General features: G+C 38.7%; 1 protein-coding gene across 2 annotated transcripts; it reads left to right on the forward strand.

The window, feature by feature from the left end:
• The first annotated feature begins 861 nt into the window (after window positions 1-861).
• Window positions 862-20,631, forward strand: LOC103470551 (phosphatidylinositol transfer protein beta isoform). 2 transcript variants are annotated; one of them, XM_008419084.3, is made up of 11 exons: window positions 862-983; window positions 5,391-5,421; window positions 5,710-5,855; window positions 6,059-6,150; window positions 6,300-6,307; window positions 6,418-6,492; window positions 6,610-6,693; window positions 10,194-10,271; window positions 14,595-14,705; window positions 14,968-15,090; window positions 18,367-20,631. In XM_008419084.3, the coding sequence occupies exons 1-11, from the start codon at window positions 964-966 to the stop codon at window positions 18,412-18,414; spliced, it is 816 nt and encodes a 271-aa protein (XP_008417306.1). In that variant the 5' UTR covers window positions 862-963; the 3' UTR covers window positions 18,415-20,631. The 2 variants fall into 2 exon arrangements, with proteins under 2 accessions (XP_008417306.1, XP_081466679.1); XM_081610553.1 differs by lacking the exons at window positions 862-983; window positions 5,391-5,421; window positions 5,710-5,855; window positions 6,059-6,150 and adding an exon at window positions 16,071-16,142 and having other exon boundaries at window positions 6,295-6,492.

Genomic DNA, 20,631 nt, shown 5'->3' on the forward strand with positions numbered 1-20,631 from the left:
AAATAAAATAATAGTTTGAAGTTGCATTATGTAATAGTTGTTTCAGACTAACATTAAGCTATTGGAGTGACTCTTGTTTAATGCTAAAAATGTGTCAATAGTACTTGAAAGCATGGTTGGTGACAAAAAATATAAAGTTTGGCAGGTCAGAAATTGGCCTAACAATAATCATGTAAGCATCAAGATTACTGGTTTTTAAAAAAAAAAAAAAAAAAACAGCCTTAAAAACAGTATACAATCATCTCAGGAGGATAGTTTACAATGTTAAAAACATCGTTTTGGAAAGACAATGTTATTTGTGTGGTATATTTCAGAAAAGAGGCAAGTCAAAGTGCTTTATCTGATAAAAGCATAAAACAACAATAAAGAAGATTAAAAATAGGACACTGCAAGGGGCAGAAAAGGCAAAGTTGGAATACAAACTGAAATGAATGATATTTTGGTTATTAATAAAAGACTCCTCTGAACTAATTAGTTGAGTCAAATACATTTTTTAGAAAAGGATGTAATTATTGGGTCTAAAAGACATGCTTTCTATAATAACTGAGATGAAACTTTACTAGACATTTCGGCATAGAACTTGTTTCCTTATTAAACAACAATGGTGTTTAATTTCAACAATATTTCTGCTTTAGCATTGAGATAAATTATATGTAATGTTTTCTGTTAGATGGATCGACACGTATATGGGTTTATGGACAGATTAGTTGCTTTCTTCAACTTGAACAAAATGTGCCAGATAAAGTATAGTTCAAAGTATAAGTTATCCTCTGTAATAGGAGATTACTTTGTCGGCGATGAGAGAGTTTGATTGGTTAATTTTAATTAGTAGGTGTGTCCATCCTCTTTCTACCAATCATAACTGCTGTGGGCGGGACAGGGCACGGCACTAAGAACCAATGACGTCAGCAGCACTCGGCAGTCGCTGGGCAGTACCAGCAAAACCGATAGAAGCAAGTTGCTATGGTTGTCATCAAGGAATAGTGAGTTTTTTTTCTTTCTTTCTATCTCAACTATGACTTTTGCGCCGTATTAAGCCAATATTTAGTGATATAGAAAGGGTTAGGTATTCGGGCGAGTTTTAAATGCGCCTCTCCCCTAGCTGAAAACTTTTCATCATATATCGGAAAGGCACACGAGGGGGAGAGTGGGATTGTTCAAGAGCTGTTCTGGCCTACCGGCTTTGACAGCGGCGTGCTATTGTTTGACAGCTGTTGCTTCGTTTAACTTTTAGTGAATCTGCTGTGTCCTAAAGACGCACACTGTGTTTCGTTGGCATTATTAGCACGTATATCGGTTCTATCCGGCTTCAAGGCACGGAAACTAGTACGGTTTGCTAACGCTAAGTTAGCAAACCGAAAGCGTCACCTGGATGGGGAAGTTGCTCTGTTCATTTTAACACAGGCAGCATTATTGACTCAAACAGCTCATATGAACCCAAAGCAAGACAAAGGAGTTGACAGAAATTGAAAAGTCAAATCAAAGTTTTTAACTAATACTTACCATTGGTAAGTATCTAAACGATATCGCCGCTTATCTGAGTGATTTAAAGTTCGGGTTAAATACATTATTTTGATATTGGCATTGCATTGGAAATCACAACAGTTTAAACAAGTTAATACCTCAACTTAATACTTGTGAACAACCACGTTATTCGTCTCTTTTGCTTTTGACAATGTGCATGTAATTCCGTCTCAGAGATATGAACAATTAGTCTTAAAAAAAAAGCCCAAGAAGAAAAGTTTGATATAATAAAGATGAACGTAAGAAAATATGCTGTAGACTGTTTGTAATTTAGAGAAGACTGTGGTCATAGATTTGTATTTTGAAGCACATGAACAATGTAGTGTGACTTCTACACAATAGTGAGCATCCTCAAAGCTAAGAATTTTCAAAATATTAAGCTATTTTTTTGTATGTGAACTACAAAATTTTAATTTGCATTATGTAATAGTTGCCCAAAGCAGTTGGTGAGCTCTTGAACTTTACATGCTTCATAGATAAAGTCTTAAGAAATCATAATGGTTAAAAATATTACATTAGTTGTCACTTTGAAATGTTTAATATATAAATGTGACCTTCACCAACTTCGCCGCTCCTGACTGAGGGCTGTTTGTATATAAAAACACAGCAATTCATCAATTATGAACTCTGAAATCAACCTTGTGCCTGAACAATATCTTTTGAATACTTGTACTCAGTCAAATCTCTCTGTAAGGCACTTTGAAGGTCAAATTGATATGAAATTTGTCAAAATTCCATTCAAATCCTGCTTATTCCACTCAAACACGTCACTTTCGTTTCCAATTATATGCATTAAAATTTAGTCCTAGCGATAAGACACTATTGTCGAAGTTAGTTAATCATATAATGTCTGTTGGTTTGAGAAATAATCTTGAGAAAACTCATCTAATTGCATTGAGGCATTGATTTTTTCCCCCCGCCTGCAATCCCTCATCCTGAGCAAGCATGTGGCAACTATCGGAAAGGAAAAACTCCCTTTTAAGAGGAGACTCGGTGTAAGTAGCCATTCGACTGTCTGAATGTTGAGGACATCATTAAATCCAAATTAAACCAATTATATTCAGTGTTAAAAGAATTTTTTTTGTATTATTGCAACCAGAACTAGATATTATTCTCACTATTAATTTTCAGTGTACCTCTGATTATACAAAAGTAATCAAATTTGAACTTGAGCATTCATAAAAATCCCCGTAAACACTTCCTGCTTTCTCCCATTTTATTTATTAAAGAAAATGGAAACTAATGAAATGAAAGAATGTAGAGCTTAAAAACTGAATGCACTTCTTTTTTTTTACCGTGAATGACCAAAAATGATTGCTTGCATCTACATATCAGCATTGAGTAAAGTCATGAGAAGTCCTTCTGTCAGTGCTCAACTAATCTGCAACAGTCATTGAAAAACCCTTGTTGGGCAACCACTCAAGAAGAGATTGGTGACTTAATAGACACTTCTCAGATCCAGAGTTGCTCATGATATGCTGCCGTTTGGCTTATCCAAGCCAATAATTTTTTTTGTTTTGTTTAATTCTTTTAAAAAATATTCTTATAAACAAAACAAAATGATGTGTTTTTCAAGTAAGTATCCTAAAAGTGGATAGCTGTAGAGAGATATGGATGGAAAGGATTTTTTTAATGGTTTTTGAAAAGGTATTATCCTTTACCCTATAGCTTTTTGTTTAAAGATTGTTGCATTTGAAAATGTTGTCCTGGATCGTCTTATTGTTCTCTAGAAACTCTTCAAATACTTGGATCAGTTTTGTACAATCATGTCAGACTAATTAATAAGAGTGTTGTATTCAAAATGGATTTCTGCTCCTTGTTGGTTGAATTCCATCAGCCTTTCAATGTATGAAGAAAGAAAAAAGACCTGCACTAAATCCTCTAGATCAATTATTTCATTTGCTTTGTGAAAGCATTCACTGGTTTTCTACTGCAAGATCCTTTCACAATGCACCATTCTTCCACAACTCCTTCCCCCAAACGAGCTCACTTTAGTACAGTTCAAGGCATATTTTAACTATAAAATTCACCCTGAAGCTGAAGATATTGTTCGGGCAAGGTTGCTTCACCCTGAAGCAACCTTGATGATGTCAAAACTCACCGTTTTTCTTTGCAAGGCCGGGCCACAGAGTTCTCCCCTGTCTTTTAGCTGCTCGTCTTTGGGTGTCATCTCAGTTCAGCTTCGCGCCATCAGTGCAGGACGAGGCACAAATTTCTCGTTGTTTGGCGATGCTGAACAGCTTTAAACGGACTGCATGAACGTTGGGAAAGAATAAAGCTCCGCTTTAGGTTTACGCTGAGAGAGAACTTCCCCTTCCTTGTGCTGTTTTAAAGAAAAAATTTTCCCACTCCTCTTTGTTCAGTAGTTGGGGAGGAGGAACTTCTCCCCAGTTTCAGTGATGTCCTGATGTATTGCATACTAGAAGCTACTTGAACAAAACATTGCCATGTATGATTTGGTTTAACTCGTTGAGAAATAATTTCTGTTTCTGTAATGACTTGAATATTCAGGTATTTTAAATTGACCTCTGCTCTAAAAAAATGAATTGCCATATTTGCTCTTTGTCTTGAATATCTTCAAATTAAGCTTTACTGTGTGTGTGTTTTTTTTTTTTAAGTATTTGATTCTTCCACTTAATGCCAGTGATGAGTGTCTGTTCTTGCTGTAGTAGGCAGAGCGCAGACCTGATGAGGACTGGGTCACCTTTTATTTATTTTTTCTTGGCGTTTTTTTTCTCCCCCGTCAGAAAGTGTGACCCTGATGAGTTTCCTCATTGCCCCATTAGATCAATTTTGTTATTTTTCTGTTTATTTGCCCCACCTCTAAATTCTTCTTTTTCCATTCCACTCTTTTCAATCTAATCCATACTTTTTAACCCAAAACGTGTTCAGTCATGGAGTGATGGAAAAATAAATCAATTGCCAAAATTTTCACATTTACTGTTTACTGAACTTTCATAAAACTTAACAAAATGCTGTTTCATGAGAAACACAGCTTTTAGCAAGATATTTTTTTCTTTTCCAAGTACCACAACTTCTAAAGAATGAAGAGGTCTGTAATTTACCTAGACTGAGACAAAAAAAAACTTTATATAATTTTTTTTTGCTGTTATTTATTTTTTTTTTTTTTAATCGTAATTTGCACTTTATTGAATGATATAAGTACTTCATCACCTGCCAACTAGCAAGAACTTGGGCTGTCAGACCTTTTTTTTCAGACTCTGAATAATCTGAATTAATGAGTCACAACAACATTTAATTTCCCTTTGGGATCAATAAAGTATTTCTGAATTAGAATTTTAGTTAATCTTTTAGAAGCCCTCTTGTTCTCAGCTTATTAATTGTATTAACTGTATTAGAAGACACTTGTTAACTCACTCAATCAGGCTCAAACCTCTCCAACATGCATTAAGTACACGTAAGTGGTTTTGTGTTTAGCTCTCGTTTCCTTTTCCTGGTTTTTGATGTGACGCCATCTACTGTAACTGGTTGTCATCTGTGTCCTAATACAGCCAGTCATGTGTTTGTTGACAAAACTTACCAGGGAAGCTGTTCTCTTGATTCATGAATGTTGCTGCCGTCGGTGTGCACAGCACAGTACTTCATAAAGTACTGTCTGGTGCTCTTGCATTAAAAGCCACAATCTCTGTTCCAGTCGACTCACATGCCCCACACTTTGAAAAAGCTTGTTACGCCACCGTACGGGCCAGTAAAACTTTTTTTCTTTTCCCTGATATTGACCTTGTTCTACTCTACTGATGTAATGACCTAGAATTATGTCTAAAGCAGAAGTACAGAATACTGAACAGAAAATAAAGTAATACATTTATCATTCCATTATATATTTATTTTCTTCTCATTTTCAGCCGAGTGGTCTTGCCCTGTAGCGTTGAGGAGGTGAGTCGCCTTTTGATACTTGTAGACTACCCACTAGGAAACTTTGCCTTGTTTTTTTTTTTTATGATATTCATGGTAGTTTAAGGACATTTTGTAGAAGGAAACAAAAAGTAAAGATTTTAGTACAGCTTCCAGCGGTTTGTTAAACTTTAGTGTTATTCCATGCTAAAGATAATAAACTTTATACACCGTAAATGGTAGACATTATACAGTAACGTACAACTTGGGGAAAACAGTACTGTGTTGATCAGAAATGTCCTTTTGGTAAGATGAATGTTTGTTTTTCAGTATCAGGTCGGTCAGCTGTTTTCTGTGGCAGAAGCAAGTAAAAATGAAACCGGTGGTGGTGAAGGTATAGAAGTTCTCAAGAACGAACCCTATGAGAAAGATGGCGAGAGAGGACAATATACACACAAAATTTACCACCTAAACAGGTGTGTGTGCCTTTATGTTTTTGAACGGATTGCTTGGCCTCTATAATCTCTTGTAATGTAATGGAGCGGTCCTACCAGGTGGTGGCAGTGTTGCTTCATTTGTGGATCTGTTCCTGCTGTCTGTGCTGTAGACCCCCGTGAAATCTGAATCGGTCTTTTCCTCTCCTCTTCCCTGTCTGTTCCTATCCTCCCCCATGCTACAGTAAAGTCCCAGGTTTTGTCAGACTCATAGCTCCTGAAGGCTCCTTGGTTTTCCATGAAGAAGCTTGGAATGCCTACCCCTACTGCAGAACCAGTGAGTTCCCCTCTTCACTTCAGTTTGTGTTGTCCAAAAACCCTTTTCACTCCAATTGATTGCAGTTTCTGTCATATCAATACTAAGATGTAAATAAATACTTTTTCCCTTTCTTCCATCGCCCCCTCTCATGAATAACCTTGATGCAGTTGTGACAGTATGTATTTTCAAATTAATATTTTTAAATACTCCAAGCTAAATTTAAGGTACTTTAGTTTGCTGTATATTCTCCTTTATGCACTTTTTCTTTTTTTCTTCTTCTTTCAGAATGAATATATGAAAGACGGTTTCTTCATTCAGATTGAGACGTGGCACAAACCGGATATGGGAACACAAGAAAATGTTGGTTCTACCAATTTGTTTTATTAATTAATTTATATATCATCTCAACGTCTTACAGAGAAAATGCTAATTATGACAGATAACACTGAGTTTTCTTTTCCCGTTTGTTTTTAACAGGTGCATAAAGTCGATAGCTCAATATGGAAGAATGTTGCTGTTGTGCCCATTGACATTGCAGACAGAAGTCAAGTGTCTCCTGCTGTAAGTAGAAAAAAATTGGGTACAAATCTGAAGCATGGTTTCTTGTGATTGGGTGCCTCCATGTGGACAAGTGTGGTTATTGCACTTTTAGCATAAATAATAAATGTTACTGTAACAACATGGTGGTGGGCTGAGTTTAGATGTTGTGTTAAATAAAAACGCAGCAGGTCTATGTTTTTTGTTTAGACATTTAAATTAATCATATTTTTGAAACTTCGGTTTGCCTTGCAGAAACCTCAAAACTTAGTAGTTTTAGTTTCTTATTTGTTCATTTATTGTCTGATCACTTAAAGTAATCTTGGTGTGCTGTAGAATAAGTCAATGGCAAATTGATTTGCATAGAACTTACTTCAGTGCAATTTTATTCAATCACAATTTAATTCAAATGAGTTGATCTCAATCACATGTTATTGCAGCTCAGAGCAGTCTGGCTGTCAGCGATGTTTCAGTCCAAATAGTTAGACTAAATAGGTTCATTTCCAGAGGATTATTGTTTATGAAAAGGAAAGTCGTCTTGCTCAGGAAACTGACTTATTGCATCAAACCTTTACATGCAAGTGGTTGCTGCAGCACTGAGGAGGAGACTTTCTGTTTAACAGGAAAAGACATCTGCAAACCCACAAAAACAGTTTGCACCCAAGTGCATCTTGATGGCTAGCGGCTCATGTGTAGGAAATTATAGCTCTATTTTTAAACAATTGAAAATCAAAGTGTACAGTTTAGAAAAATATGAAACTGAGCTATTTAAGATGAAACTTGTTTCCCCCCCCCGATACGGGTAAGGAATTTCCGCTTTTTTTTTTTCTCTCTATTTTACAGAGTTGAAGTCAGATGTTCATGTGAAAAACCTTTGGCCCCTTTCAGATTTTTGCTGTTTCTGCTTTTTTTTTGTTGTCACAAATTTAACATTTCATTTGCACCAAACTTTAAATGTGAACAAGCAATAACTCCTGGGTAAAGAAGTAACTGTACTTTATCACATATTTGGAATTTTACCAGCCATACCATGGACTGTTTTTACTTTCTGAACTGTAGAATCAAGCAGAACCTGTCTAGCAACATGAAGCATACCAAAAACAGACGTCATGTATTTGCAGCTGTGAGGAACGACAGCCAACTTATCAGTGTCGCTACCAGATGCAATGACGACTCATCCAGAAGGCCACAAAAGAACCCAGAACATCATCTACAGCACTGCAGGCTTCTCTTGCCTCAGTTAGCACCAGTGCTCATGATGCAGCAGGAAAATCTGGAGACACACTTTTCTCTCATAAAAATATCAAAGTATCTAGAGCAGGGGTGCCCAAAGTCAGTCCTCGAGGGCCGGCATCCTGCATGTTTTAGTTCTCTCCCTGGTTTAACTCACCTGGATCAAATGATGGCTCGTTAGAAGCCCTAAGAGGAACAATGACAAGCTGAAAAGGTTGTTACTACCACCAGGGAGAGAACTAAAACGTGCAGGATGCCGGCCCTCGAGGACTGACTTTGGGCACCCCTGATGTAGAGGTTCTCCAAAGCACTATACTTAGTTGACTACCCAGACAAAAGTGGAACTTTTTGAGAAGTGTGCAAAACTACCAACATTTTTGAAAAAGAATATAAGAATTTAAAACCGAAGAAAATGGTTCTGGTGGTGGTGCTTCAGAACCTGCATGACTTGGTGTAATCGAATAAACCATAAATTGTTTTTCTAGAGTTTCCTGCCATCAACTTTTAACCTCAAGCTCATTTGAGTTATGCAGCAGGTTAGCAGTCAGACGTTCACCAGTAACTCCACTTTTGAATGAGACAAAAAAGATTCTGTTGTAGCCTAGTTGAAAAAAATGTGAAAATCACAGTGACCGCTTCCTGCTGGCTGCGATCGCAAGCGTGGCACAGATATTTTGTTCAGGGGGATGTTGCTTATAGGAAGGGTTGCTTTGATGCCACAAAGCACTGGAGACCAAAAAATCTTAATATTTCCAAAATAAACTTGCATTATCATTCATTAAGGATTTATAAACTTGATGACTTTTCAACAAATCCTGCTGTTGTTCTTCAAGAAATGAGTCTCTTGCCCTGTGAAGTATGAATAATAAAAAAAACTCCAGTTTGTTCCATCATTACTTTAAAACCCCCCACTGTTCAGTGATGTAAACTGGAATGTTTCGACATTCCTGCTTGATGAAAGTGATTGATCTCTGATGGCAAACTATTCTTTCTGCTTGTTGATTATTAACAAACTCTCAAGATGATCCTGTCACATTTTTGGGGGGGGTTGCAATGGAAATGAGTACCAGCAACTTTTTGGGTCGCTCCGAGGTGTTTTATAGTTTTGAAATACAAAGAGTAAATTTAGGTTTCTTTTTTTTTTTTTTTTGCGTTTCTGAAATCTTATTTGAAGATATTGCACATTATTGCTTATATCTGACATCCCATTGCCTCATTTCTGTGCTGCTATCTGCGTGTGCAATTAAATGTGTTGCTACTTGAGCGAGGAACATTGGTTGCTGTGTGTGTACATGTTTGTTTGCTGCGGGTAGTTAACGAGGCGGACGTGTTTGCCTTGCTGAAGGAGTGTGTTGTGTCTCAGGGCCCTATCAGCCCTCAGCCTCGGGCATGACTGCAGGGCCTGGGGCGTACCGCCAGCACAGATGAGTTTGTTAGCGTAATTAAAGCTCACTGTGCAGTGTGCACCGGAACTCCAGACACACACACACACGCGCGCGCACACGCCGAAGCACACTCTTTTACTTAAGAAGTAGCTCCTCTCCATGTACCGCAGCACATCGATTCACAGACCTCATTAGTACTGCTGTGTATTGTTATAGCGATGGAGCTCTGAGCATTAAAACAAGGAGATTATTGTGACTGCGTGTGTGCAGCACTGTCAGGCAGGCGCGTTTCCATTTCTCTCTCTGCTTGGCATCCTTCTGTTGGCCAGTAACCCTGAAAAAGAGTCTTTTCGCTGCAGGCGTATCATGATTTATTTAAAATTACTGGGCCCTTGAGCTGTTGATAATCTGAAAGCCATTCCATTTTATGTACACTTTTTCTCGTATTTAATGACGTCAGTTTTGTCATGTTGGCTACGCTCATGGTTTAGATGTGCACTGTGTATCTCTTTATGTATTTTCTGATCCATCCCATTCTTTTCCAGAGAGCCAGATACAGCTGTGAGCCAGGCACTTTTGGTTCATTAGCGAAAGTTTTACTATGAGATCATTATACCCAAATTGAGGGTAAAGCGTGTCAGACACTCGATACTCCTTAGGAATCACCAGAAGTCACTCATATTGATGGATACTAATGCTGTATCTGAATGTGCTTTAAATTTTCGGTTATTTTTATTATGTTTTAATGTTTTTGTTTGTACCAGAAAACAATGATTGCTTTTTTTAATCGTCGTGCATAACTGTCATTAACACAACATAAGGTTATGTATATAATAGTTGTGTTTTTTGAGGGGGGAAGGATTTTTGCCATCCATTAATTATTGAAAAGTAAAAATCTTTCCATAGGACTACAAGCCTGATGAAGATCCAGCCAACTTCAAGTCTGTGAAAACTGGCAGAGGACCTCTAGAGCCAACCTGGAAGGTAATAATGCTGCTCAAACTCGAATCACAACACCTTGCAAGAGCATTCCCACCGCTTTGAACGTCTTCATATTTTAGCAAGTCGCAACACGATACTTGACTGTGTTTTACTGGGAGTTTGTGGGAAAGAGGAAAACAAAGTTGGACATAATTGTGAGGGGGAAGGAAAATGATGCATAAATATTTCACCAACAAAAATCTGAAAAGTGTGCTGTGAATTTCTACCCTGAAATTGAAATCTAGTGCAACAAATTGCCTTCAGAAGTCATCTAATCCGTGGGGTTGACCTGTTATGTTATTTAATCACCTGTTTCTCTGCTCTCCTCAGCCTTTAGATGTTGTTTAGAGAACATTTGTGAATAAACGGCTTCATGAAAATCAGTGAACACGGTAGAGAAATGGTTGTGGGGAAAATGTAAAATAAACACATGTTAGGAAACAATTTTCCAAATTTGTCATGTCAATATGGAAAGACTAATGCAAAGGCGTACACCTGCCAAGCCATGACATTTGGCAACAGTAGCATCATGCTGTGGGAATGCTTTTGTTCAGCAGAGGCAGGGCAGAGAGTCAGTGGGAGGACGTGTGGATCTTAATGCAGGTCAATCCTGGTGGGGTTTACTTTCCAACGTTACAGCAACCCTAAAGCATACAGAGGAGTGGTTTCAATCAAAGCTTATTTTTGCTCACAGTCCAGACCTAAATGCAATTTGGCAAACTCACTAGCTGAACTTGAGCCTTATACCTTGGCCTCAGAGTACCCAGAAGGCATGCTGTAATATTGGCTGCAGCTCTGTAAACTACAGTCCCTTTTCATTATTGTACTAATTTCTCATCTCATTTTAAAGTTACTCCTACTGTCTTACTACTTTGTTCCCAGTGCTCTTTCCTGTCAACCATTGGAACATTTTTATAATTATTTAATTTACTAATTAGATTTTATTCGGTAATTAAATGTTATTTTCACTCTCCATACACCCACAGAGAATAAACATTGCTGTGTAAGCTTGACTTGGCAGAGTTTACTGGAGATCAGTAACACATTTAGGGACTAATGCATGACTTTGGTTAGCTAGAGCGAATGGCACTTAGTAGACAAAATGCAGTGGAAGTTGGATTGTATCCTTTCAAACAGCTCTTATGTTCTGGGTAATGGGTACCAGCTCTGAACCGGGTTCAGTCCCTCTATTTGACTGTAAATGTATTTTTAGGAGATATTAAGTAGATGAAAAGCAAGAAAAATGTTTTCATGTTCAACAGGAAACTTTTGTACATAAGGTTGGTATGTTAGACCGAAACTGAACAGAACGTGACATGCAGACAGAAAGCTCTTTAAATGTTGCTACATGTTTGAATGTATAGTTTCTTGTGGGCATTCATAACTATTCAACCTTTGCTTATTTACTGTGTTGAGATTTTCTTTTTTTTTTTTTTTGTGGTAGACTAACGCAAAGTAGTGCCTAATTAGATAAGGGTTTGTTTGGTATTTGTTTTTTCCAAATAAAATCTAAGAGGTTTGTTGTCTGCCTCTTTGTTTCTGATACCTCTACATAAAAATCAATGCAACCAGTTGCCTTTTGAGGTCACCTAATTGGTTTGTTAATGAACATTTTAAAGAGAAAAGAACTGTTTCATGAAAACCAGTGAACAGAGTTGTCAAGCCAGGGATAAGATTGTGCAGGAGTTTGAAGCAATGCTGACAATTTCTTGTTGTTTAAACCTCACTGCGCTCCGTTCTTCCCATCGCAACATGGAAACAACGGCAGAAATGCAAACCTACCATGGCAGGACTTTCCACCGACGGTCAAAAGAACAAAGGGCATCTTAATCAAAGGCAGCACTGCGGTTCAGTGTGAAAACGGTCTCCACAGTGTATCATGGGGGGATGGCAGCATCATGCTGCGGGGATGCAATAATGGAGCAAAACCTATCGGATGACACAACAAATGTGAGACAACAGATCACATTTCAGCAGGAAAATGACCCTCAGGCTACAGCCGAAGACTCACTAGTTCATCAGATCACAACATAGTCATCTATTAGAAAACATCTATTAAGAGTTTTCTCTGCTCTGCATCCAGTCTGATTGAGTTTGAGCTGAGTTTGTGACTTTAAATGACAGGGGTTCCGACATTGACTCAGGGGAGCTAGATGCAAACGCAGTACTTCTCAAATGTTGGCAAATTTTGTGAAATGTATAATTTTCTTTCCATTTCACAGTTATGCTCAACTCCATAGTGCCTACAATATGTTAAAATTTGTTTTGTAACATGATGAAATGTGAAAATTCATGGGGTGTGAATTAAATTTATAGATGACAACGTTGAGGTCAGATTGGAGCAACACTTCTTTTTTTTTTGTTGTTTTTTTTTTTCCTTTCTTTCACTATGAATTCAAATTAAGCACCAAAAACACAAGAGAGACTGCTGCTCAGCAAAGCTCCAGACGTTTGACAGGCAGTTGTCGAGTCTGTATGAGGCCCCATAGGAGGCTTCAGGCTGTAGTGGTTGAATGGCGAGACTTTCTGATAATTATAATAAAAACAAAAACATCTGTCTAAAATAAAACATGAACTTTTGGTGAATACAATAATTATATGGGCACTGCATCGTGTGTGTTTGTGTGGGTTAGCAGCAATATGTTAAAATAATCTTGCAGCAGATTTTGTAATGGCACAGAAGCAAAATAAATTAGTTGTGTTTTTATTAATAGATCGAGGCTGACGGCTTCATATGGTATTTCCAAAGGATCTGTATTACCTTTTCTAGACGTACCTAATTGGATAACTTTGTAAATAATGATTTGCCAAAGCGTCAACCTTCCAGCAGCGCTGCCAGTAATGATTGAGAACGATTATACATTGAAGAAAGTTAAAGTACTTTGCTGCTTGAAAATATATTATGTCTGTTAATTAATGGACATTTCAAGTCTTGGATAAATATCCTCATCTTTGGATTTGAATCCTTCTGTGGCACAAAGTCAATGTGGAGATGATGGAAGAGTCACTTCGTGGACATTGATCCTAAATTTGAGAGTTCTGTTTGAAAGCTGCCACTTTTGATTAAAAGGTATTTTATAGTCAGAAACGCTGCAGCCTCCCAGACTGGTTGCATTCGCTAATAGAGCGCACTGTTCTGCAGTAGAGCCCTTAAAGTTCACCATGGGGGAAGCATTCCTCTGCTGCAAGAATTTTTGCAGAACAAAGGCAGCGTAACTGCTTTAAAAAGTGAGAATAAAGAGGCGTAACTTTTATTTTGTGTTTTTTAATTAGATCACTCTTCCGTCCGCTGTGGACACGGAAAAAGTGTTTTATTAAAAAGGTGGGGGGAGGGAGATAAAAAAAAAAGTAGTTATGTGACAACAGAAGCACAATTTTTGCCAGCTTCTCAGAGTAATAAAACTCTTGTCTATCTCTGCATGCACACATGCTTGCATATCGGCACCCCTTTGTATTTCTGAAAACTTGTGCTCCTTTGAGTGGGGCACGGAGAGGGAGAGAAGAAATGTCACCGTAAGTGTTTTGATGTAGAATCCGTTTCATGTGAAGTTCTCCTTTAGCAATGACAACTTTTCTAAACCCACTGCAAATTTAGAAATGTTTCTCATTTCGCCGCTCCTTCATGATCGCGGCATCAAACGGCAGCGGGATGGGGCGCGATTGAGGCGGGTCTGTGGCATTTTCCTCTCGGAACGCCGAGCCGGAATGAAGTGATTAATTAAACAGGTGTTCTGGGAGGGAGAGTGTGTGTTCTGGGGGGCTGGAAGGAAAAGAAGGGGCGAGGGGGGGCGAGCAGGTCCTAGGTGTTAATAATGTAACCGGCTTTGCACCGCGACGCCCTTATCGCTTTATGAGCACCGTTTTATCTGCCTTCTGTGGCCACAAAGGCCCGCCTGTCGGGAGCGGTGTCGTTGTCAGGGTGGAAGCTGGGAAATTGTCCCTTCATCTAGAGTTTATCCACTTTGCTGTGCCTCCACCCCCCCCCCCCACCTCTGCCTCCCTCCTCCTTGTCTTCTCTTCTTCAGAGGGAGGCATATTGCAAGCAGCGATGGATGAATTTAGAAAGTGTGTTGTAGATTAGGTCACTTTTATCTCTGCACAGCACAACTTCATATTGATAATTATTTCAGCAAGCTCCAAACCCAAAGCATTATGTATTAATGGCTTTTAGCTCTGCAGTCATCCGAGATGAGTCTGAAACTGTATTCCGTCATAAGTTTGTGTCAAGTTTTCTGTTGCCTTATGTAGTTTTGATACTTTATGAAAAGCAGATGTTCCAGTCTTTTTTATTTATTTTTTTATTTTTTACTCATCCTTTCTCAACAGCAAGACTTGGAGAGTACAACTGACTGCCCAAAGATGTGTGCCTACAAACTAGTCACAGTCAAGTTTAAGTGGTGGGGGCTTCAAACCAAAGTGGAGAACTTCATCCATGAGGTTAGTGGTTTGTGTTGTTTACACACTTATCACACAGCAGGGCTTTATTTGGGGTCATACTGAGGTGTGACGTTTCTCTCCTGTTTGCTACTGTAGTGTTTACCTTCCATTTCTTCTTCCTTTTTATTTTTTTAAAGGGAAGTTTTCTCAAATGTGATTCATGTCGGCAGAACACAAAAGGACGCGTTCATTGTTGGCATGCACATTTGTGATCATCATTATTAATATTGCTAATTACTAATATTGCTTTGCACTCGTTCAGCAAGAGAAACGGATCTTTACGAACTTCCATCGCCAGCTCTTCTGTTGGATTGATAGGTGGGTGGACCTGAACATGGACGATATCCGGCGAATGGAGGCCGAGACTCAAAAGGAGCTCGAAGAGGTATGCGTGTGTAATCAGTGCCAGTAGCTGAGGAAAATTGTGCTTTATGGATTACTTTTATGGCATCACAATAAAATAGGAGGATGACTCAAGTAAATGTTATGGCAAGAGCATATCTGACATGCAATGCCCCGACATTTACTATTTCTGGTAAAGATGTGTAAAAAGCTTTCAAATTATTTAATCTTTAAAAGTCAATTTTTAAACTCTTATGTGAAGACAATCATTTATGGTCTGTTCCAGTACAGCTTAGAAACTTTATGAATTGTGTAAAAGTTTAAGTTCAACCTTAAACCTTAAACTTGCATCGCTGCAGGGTGACGATTTAACCGCATTGATGCAGTAAACATGCAAAAGCAGGCCTAAGCAAGTATTGAGTGCATAGAACTTAAAAGAATTTTCAAACGGCTCATATTTCTGTTGAAAATATATATATTTTTTGTATTGCTCTCAGGTCTTCTGAATTCTGGGTTTTCATTATCTGTAATTGTCAAAATTACCAAAAAATAAGGAATTGGAACAGTTCACTCATTATAAGAAAGTTTGACTTTCTGAAATGAGCGACAAAAAAGTATTGAACCTTTTCATGATATTGTATATTTTGAGGATCTACTTGTAGTATTTTCAATACTGCAGAAAACGTTTTTGAAGGCAAAGGTTTGAGTATCTAAACAAGGGCAAAACAATTTGGTGATGGGCAATTAAGACTATTGATGTTTGACTTTCTAGTCCTGTAAAACATTAGATCAGGTGATACTTAGCAGAAATGTTAACAAGTGCAAGTAAATATGGAAAGCTTTGCAGACAGGAAAAACTCCTTGGTGTACCTTTAAAAGGTTATGTAAGACAGCAGTTGCTTTGTGACAAGCAAAGCAACCATAACTAAAAAATAACTTTATTTTAATATAGTCTTCTCAGCATATCTCGTGGGGTTCTTAAATACTACATCTTATGATTTACTGTCCTTTATTTCCATCCAGATGCATAACAAGGGTTCAGCAGGTACAAAGGGTTCAAGGAGTATCAGGCCAGGTTTAGGTCTGCGTTGCTGTGTAAGTTGTTTTGGGTGCAGGGAAGTCTCTTAATGGGTTTTTCCACTGGCCTGGCTTCTTCAAACCGTGGTGTACAAACTGTTGATGCACTGCAGCCTCTGTGACAGGAGCTAGTTGCTCTGGAACAGGCTGTCCTGGGTGTTGCATGGTGTTTTTACATTTTTATTTTTTTATTTTTTATGTCACTTTAAAGTAATCTACAGTGCTTTTTTTATAAAATAATTTTTGTCATTTCAGCTGAAACCCCCGGACAACATTATCATAACCTTGTTTTAATCTAGAGTCTTCTGCTCTTTAGAATAGTCTCAATAGTACCCCGATGCTGTCTTGGGTTCCTTTTGACATTTCTCAATTTTTTTATGCCTTTTTGTCAAAACCAGCTGACATGTTGCATCAGAACCTACAGCTGTGAGCATCCAAACAAAGAGAGGACAGCTCAGACGTGAACATAGGTTTTTAAAATAATCTGCAACAGGTTGTAGCTCACCGTCTTTTCAACCTTTGCTGCTGGTTTGCTCCCAAATATCACTTTGGGAGCTTTTGGCCTTACAAGGAGAACAAGTGAGGAATCTGGACTAGACTGGCCAAAGTGGACCAGTTTCAAACATTCCTGGCCTACTACTAACATGCTGCATTTTGTGCTTTGCCTCCGCACCGTGCCCCCACCCCCTTCGGAACATGTCGACCAGTTCGCCATGTGTTTCCCATTTTCCCCTGGAGCAAGTAAACAGGCGGGTGCCATCAAAGAGGGCTGTGGTGAGGAGGGCCAGTCCAGTCCTGAGCCTCCAGGGTTAGCAGGGCTGCACTTGAACTGCACTGGATGATGTGCGACGGCGAAGCCAGGCGCTGCACTTTAACAATATCGCCATGACAGAGGCTGCATCTGAGAGACAATGCAGAAGAGTTGCTGTTGGTGCGGTGCAGTCGGTGCAGAATAGGGCGGCTTGAGAGGGGGGCGAGGTGCGATGCTTCGAGGTGGCTCCCTTTTTTCCTCATTAACATACAAATAGAATTCTGCTGTTGAGAAGGAGTCCGGCCTGTGATTGAGAGACTCGGAGGAAGCGAGGGGAAAAAAGATGGTGAAATGGGAGGGTAAATCCTCCTGCTATTTCATCAGATCTGTCTTTTCCCCTGTTTAGAGCCAATGTTAGTTTGAACCGTTTCATTTGAGCTTTTGGGCTATCAGATTCCAACACTAATTGACTTTCCAAAGCCATCAGCCTGGGGGTGGGAGCATTTGAAAGGGATGCTTTTATCTAACTTGAAGACAAACAGGAGGATTGATAAGTATTGTTGGAGCGTAGTGTTAAGGAAGGCCAAGTTTCAGCTCACAGAAAGCAATTTGTTGCATTTTATTGGTTTTTGTAGAACGTATTAAAACCTGTAGATGTATGTAATGAATTAAAAACAAGTCTACCTTGAAACTTTCATCAGTAGGCAGGGGCGTAGGTAGAGATTATACCAATTAATTCTTCAATGCATATTGTGTCTGACCTTTTATTTGATACTTATTATTAAAACAACCAAGTGCACTAAGTTTTTGATTCATTTAACTGGGGCTGAAATGATTGTTTTAAACGTGATGAATCAACTAATTTAGTTGATTAATCATTAACTGTGGAATACAGATTTAAAAAAAAGGACCTTTGCTGAAAGATATTGTTCAAAAATATAATACATTTTGCATTTAAGATAAAAAAAAAAAAAAGTCATTTGTCTGTAAATATATTCCACCAAAAACTCAAGTGGCGTAGTTTTAGCTTCTGCCGGTTCAAACTTTCGTAAAAATCAAATAAATCTATTAAGACCCTTTGCTGTCTAATTAAAAATTGGTTAGTAGAAAAAAATAATCAACCTTTCAGCTGTAACGATAGATCAAATAGAAGGGGCAGAGCTTTTCACACGTTAGAAGTATTTGTGATTGTAAAATGAAAACCCCTGTCGAATGTGGCAATTTATTTTTTTTTATCCAGTTAATCAGTTTATCATATGTGTAATCTTCTGTATTTCTCTTCCTGTATTTGAGCTGCTGATTTGCAGTCACAGTCGAACCAGGAGAAAATCCTTCCTTTCCTGTTGCTTCAATAGTTTAGAAAACTTCGTACACCTTGATTGCAAAAAGCGACCCAATGCCGCCCCATCACACTCTGTGGAGATTTCAGTTCCTCGTCGGTTTCATGTACATCTAACCTCTTTTCCTGCGTCTCTTTCCTTTTCCCCACAGCTTCGCAAAAAGGGTGAAGTACGAGGAACCAGCGCTGCAGACCAATGAAAAGCAACCGGATTAAAAATGGCCACCGTGTGTGACGCTGTCTGCTAAGAATGCTCCTTTGTTTGCCACTTTTTACCTTAACTGATTTTGGTTGCGGAGGAAGGAGCATGGCTACCTGCAATCAATAGTGCAGATCCCCTGACTTGACCCCAATCATAGATGTTCTGACCAGTGAAAATTGATTTTTTTTTTTTCCCTTTTTTTTATTTTAGAAAGCAAGATGACCTGTCCTGATGAGGCTGGTTAATTTTGATCATCATCATGTAAACGAGACTTTAAAAAATGAAAGAAGGTATGTGTTGTATAGAATAATACAAGCACAAATTACTAATCTAGGTACCACAGTAAGAGGACCAAATGTCTACTTTTTTGTATTTTATATAAATTTTTTACATTCCTGCGGAAGCGATGTCATGTGTGACCCTGTGCTGTCTTAACTGAAAGCTCCCCGTTCGTCAAAACTCATGTTCCTTCCTGCCACAGACTCCATTAAGTGATTACTAACACCCTTGGCTCTCATGCCCATTATAATCCCCCCACCCCACCCCCACCTCACCTTAACTAAAGCACTGCATCTTATTATCACTGACAATCATGCCTGTACAGGTAGGTATTCACCGTCTCTCCTGTTCAGACTTGGTGGGGGGAAAAAAACACACACGCACTCATCAGAACCTGAGGATGAACGTGTGAACAGGCACAGGTGTGGATACCTTTGCACTGACTTATCTGTTACAAGCCGAAGCTGGGCAGATCCACACAGGCTCGTTCACCTGAAGGATGTTGGCGGCTTCCTGCAGACCCCCCCCTCCACGCCCCGCCTCACGCCTCCCCCGTCCTCGCTGTTCTGAAGACATTCGTTCATAACGCAGTGCAGCGTTCACCTCCTTAACAGATGTCCCTAGAGGGGAAAAAGAAAAGTGCGCTGAAAAACACCCACAGATGGTGCTACACCCCTCCAGCCAAACTTCACTGCGTTGAACCAGCCCACCTCCAAAGGCCGGCCATGCTCATCTGGTTTTCTAAGGAGAGATTTAAAAAAATATATATTTTCTAAACCACACTTTCTTCTCCGGCTTCAATCCGGTCGGTTGTGTTTACAGGTTCACGGTTGCTACATTAGTGCCCAGTCGACACCAGCACCACGCAGCGCTCGCCTAAACCTTTTCTACGTTTTACAGCTCTGCCAGCTAGCGCTAGCTACCTCCCTCCTTTCTAACTGGCAGCTTTCCTGATGCCCAAGGATTACCATTAGCCATGAGCTGCTGCTGCTGCTTCCTGGGAGTAAATCTTAGCAGATAGAGCTTTTATGAGTGACAGTATTTGTGATTAATCTCTACTCCTGTTATTCAGACGTGCCGTCGCAGCTAAGCAACTGCAGTTGCAAAAAAAAAACGTCCTCTGTTTTTTGTTACACCAAAATGCAGCAGATTTACACATCAATGTTGAACTAATTTACCATCTGATCAGCATCCATCATGTTTTCTCTTTATAACATGTGGAATAAGCCCACTTTTGTTGTTACACACATTAAATATACTTGATTTACTCATTTGATCCTTGCTGAGTTTTATGTTGTAGTTGTATGTTATAGTCTTAAATTATAGCTTTTCAGAACTATTCTTTATTTCTCAAAATAGAAATAACGGCCTATTTTTATGTATCAAGTTTTTTTAAATTATTTTATCTGACAATGTTACATCAAGTTCTTTTTGTCCAAAGAGTAAAAGTGCAAATTTGTCATGTTTACATGTTCTCCAATCATTATAGGAAATTTGAAGCCAATAACAATCTGTGTAATACAATAAAATTTTCTCAGGTGAATGAAATGACTTGGAGCTTTAAGACGATGTTTCTCTCACTTCCAAATATAACAAGATGATTCTGATATTGATAACCTGTAACTGCCACTGTCTCAAAATATGCAAATAAGGAGGATATGTAGGCTGTACCTATTGTTTCCAACTAAATCAGAATGGTTTCTGACAGAGTCCCATAAATGTATGGGCTGTGGAGATGACATAAGGACATAGATGAAGGAACTGTATCTCATAATGTATGAAATCCACAACTGTCACAGGCTTTTACACCGTTTTATTCAGATTGTGAAAATCGGGTGAATGTATGAACTATCGTGCCTTTTTCTTCTCTAGAAATCTTGTGTATTAGATATGCATATTTTATCCAGTCATCAATAAATTTTGTTTCTAAATGACA

The sequence above is a fragment of the Poecilia reticulata genome, chromosome 9 (assembly GCF_904066995.2).
Source record: "Poecilia reticulata chromosome 9, P_reticulata-male-v2, whole genome shotgun sequence".
NCBI lineage: Eukaryota > Metazoa > Chordata > Actinopteri > Cyprinodontiformes > Poeciliidae > Poecilia > Poecilia reticulata.

Coding starts and splice junctions, on each gene's coding strand:
- LOC103470551 (XM_008419084.3), top strand. CDS start 964: ATGGTTGTCATCAAGGAATA. Junction 6,694..10,193: donor GAAGTCAAGTGTCTCCTGCT/GTAAGTAGAAAA, acceptor ATCTTTCCATAG/GACTACAAGCCTGATGAAGA. Junction 14,706..14,967: donor TGGAGAACTTCATCCATGAG/GTTAGTGGTTTG, acceptor GCACTCGTTCAG/CAAGAGAAACGGATCTTTAC.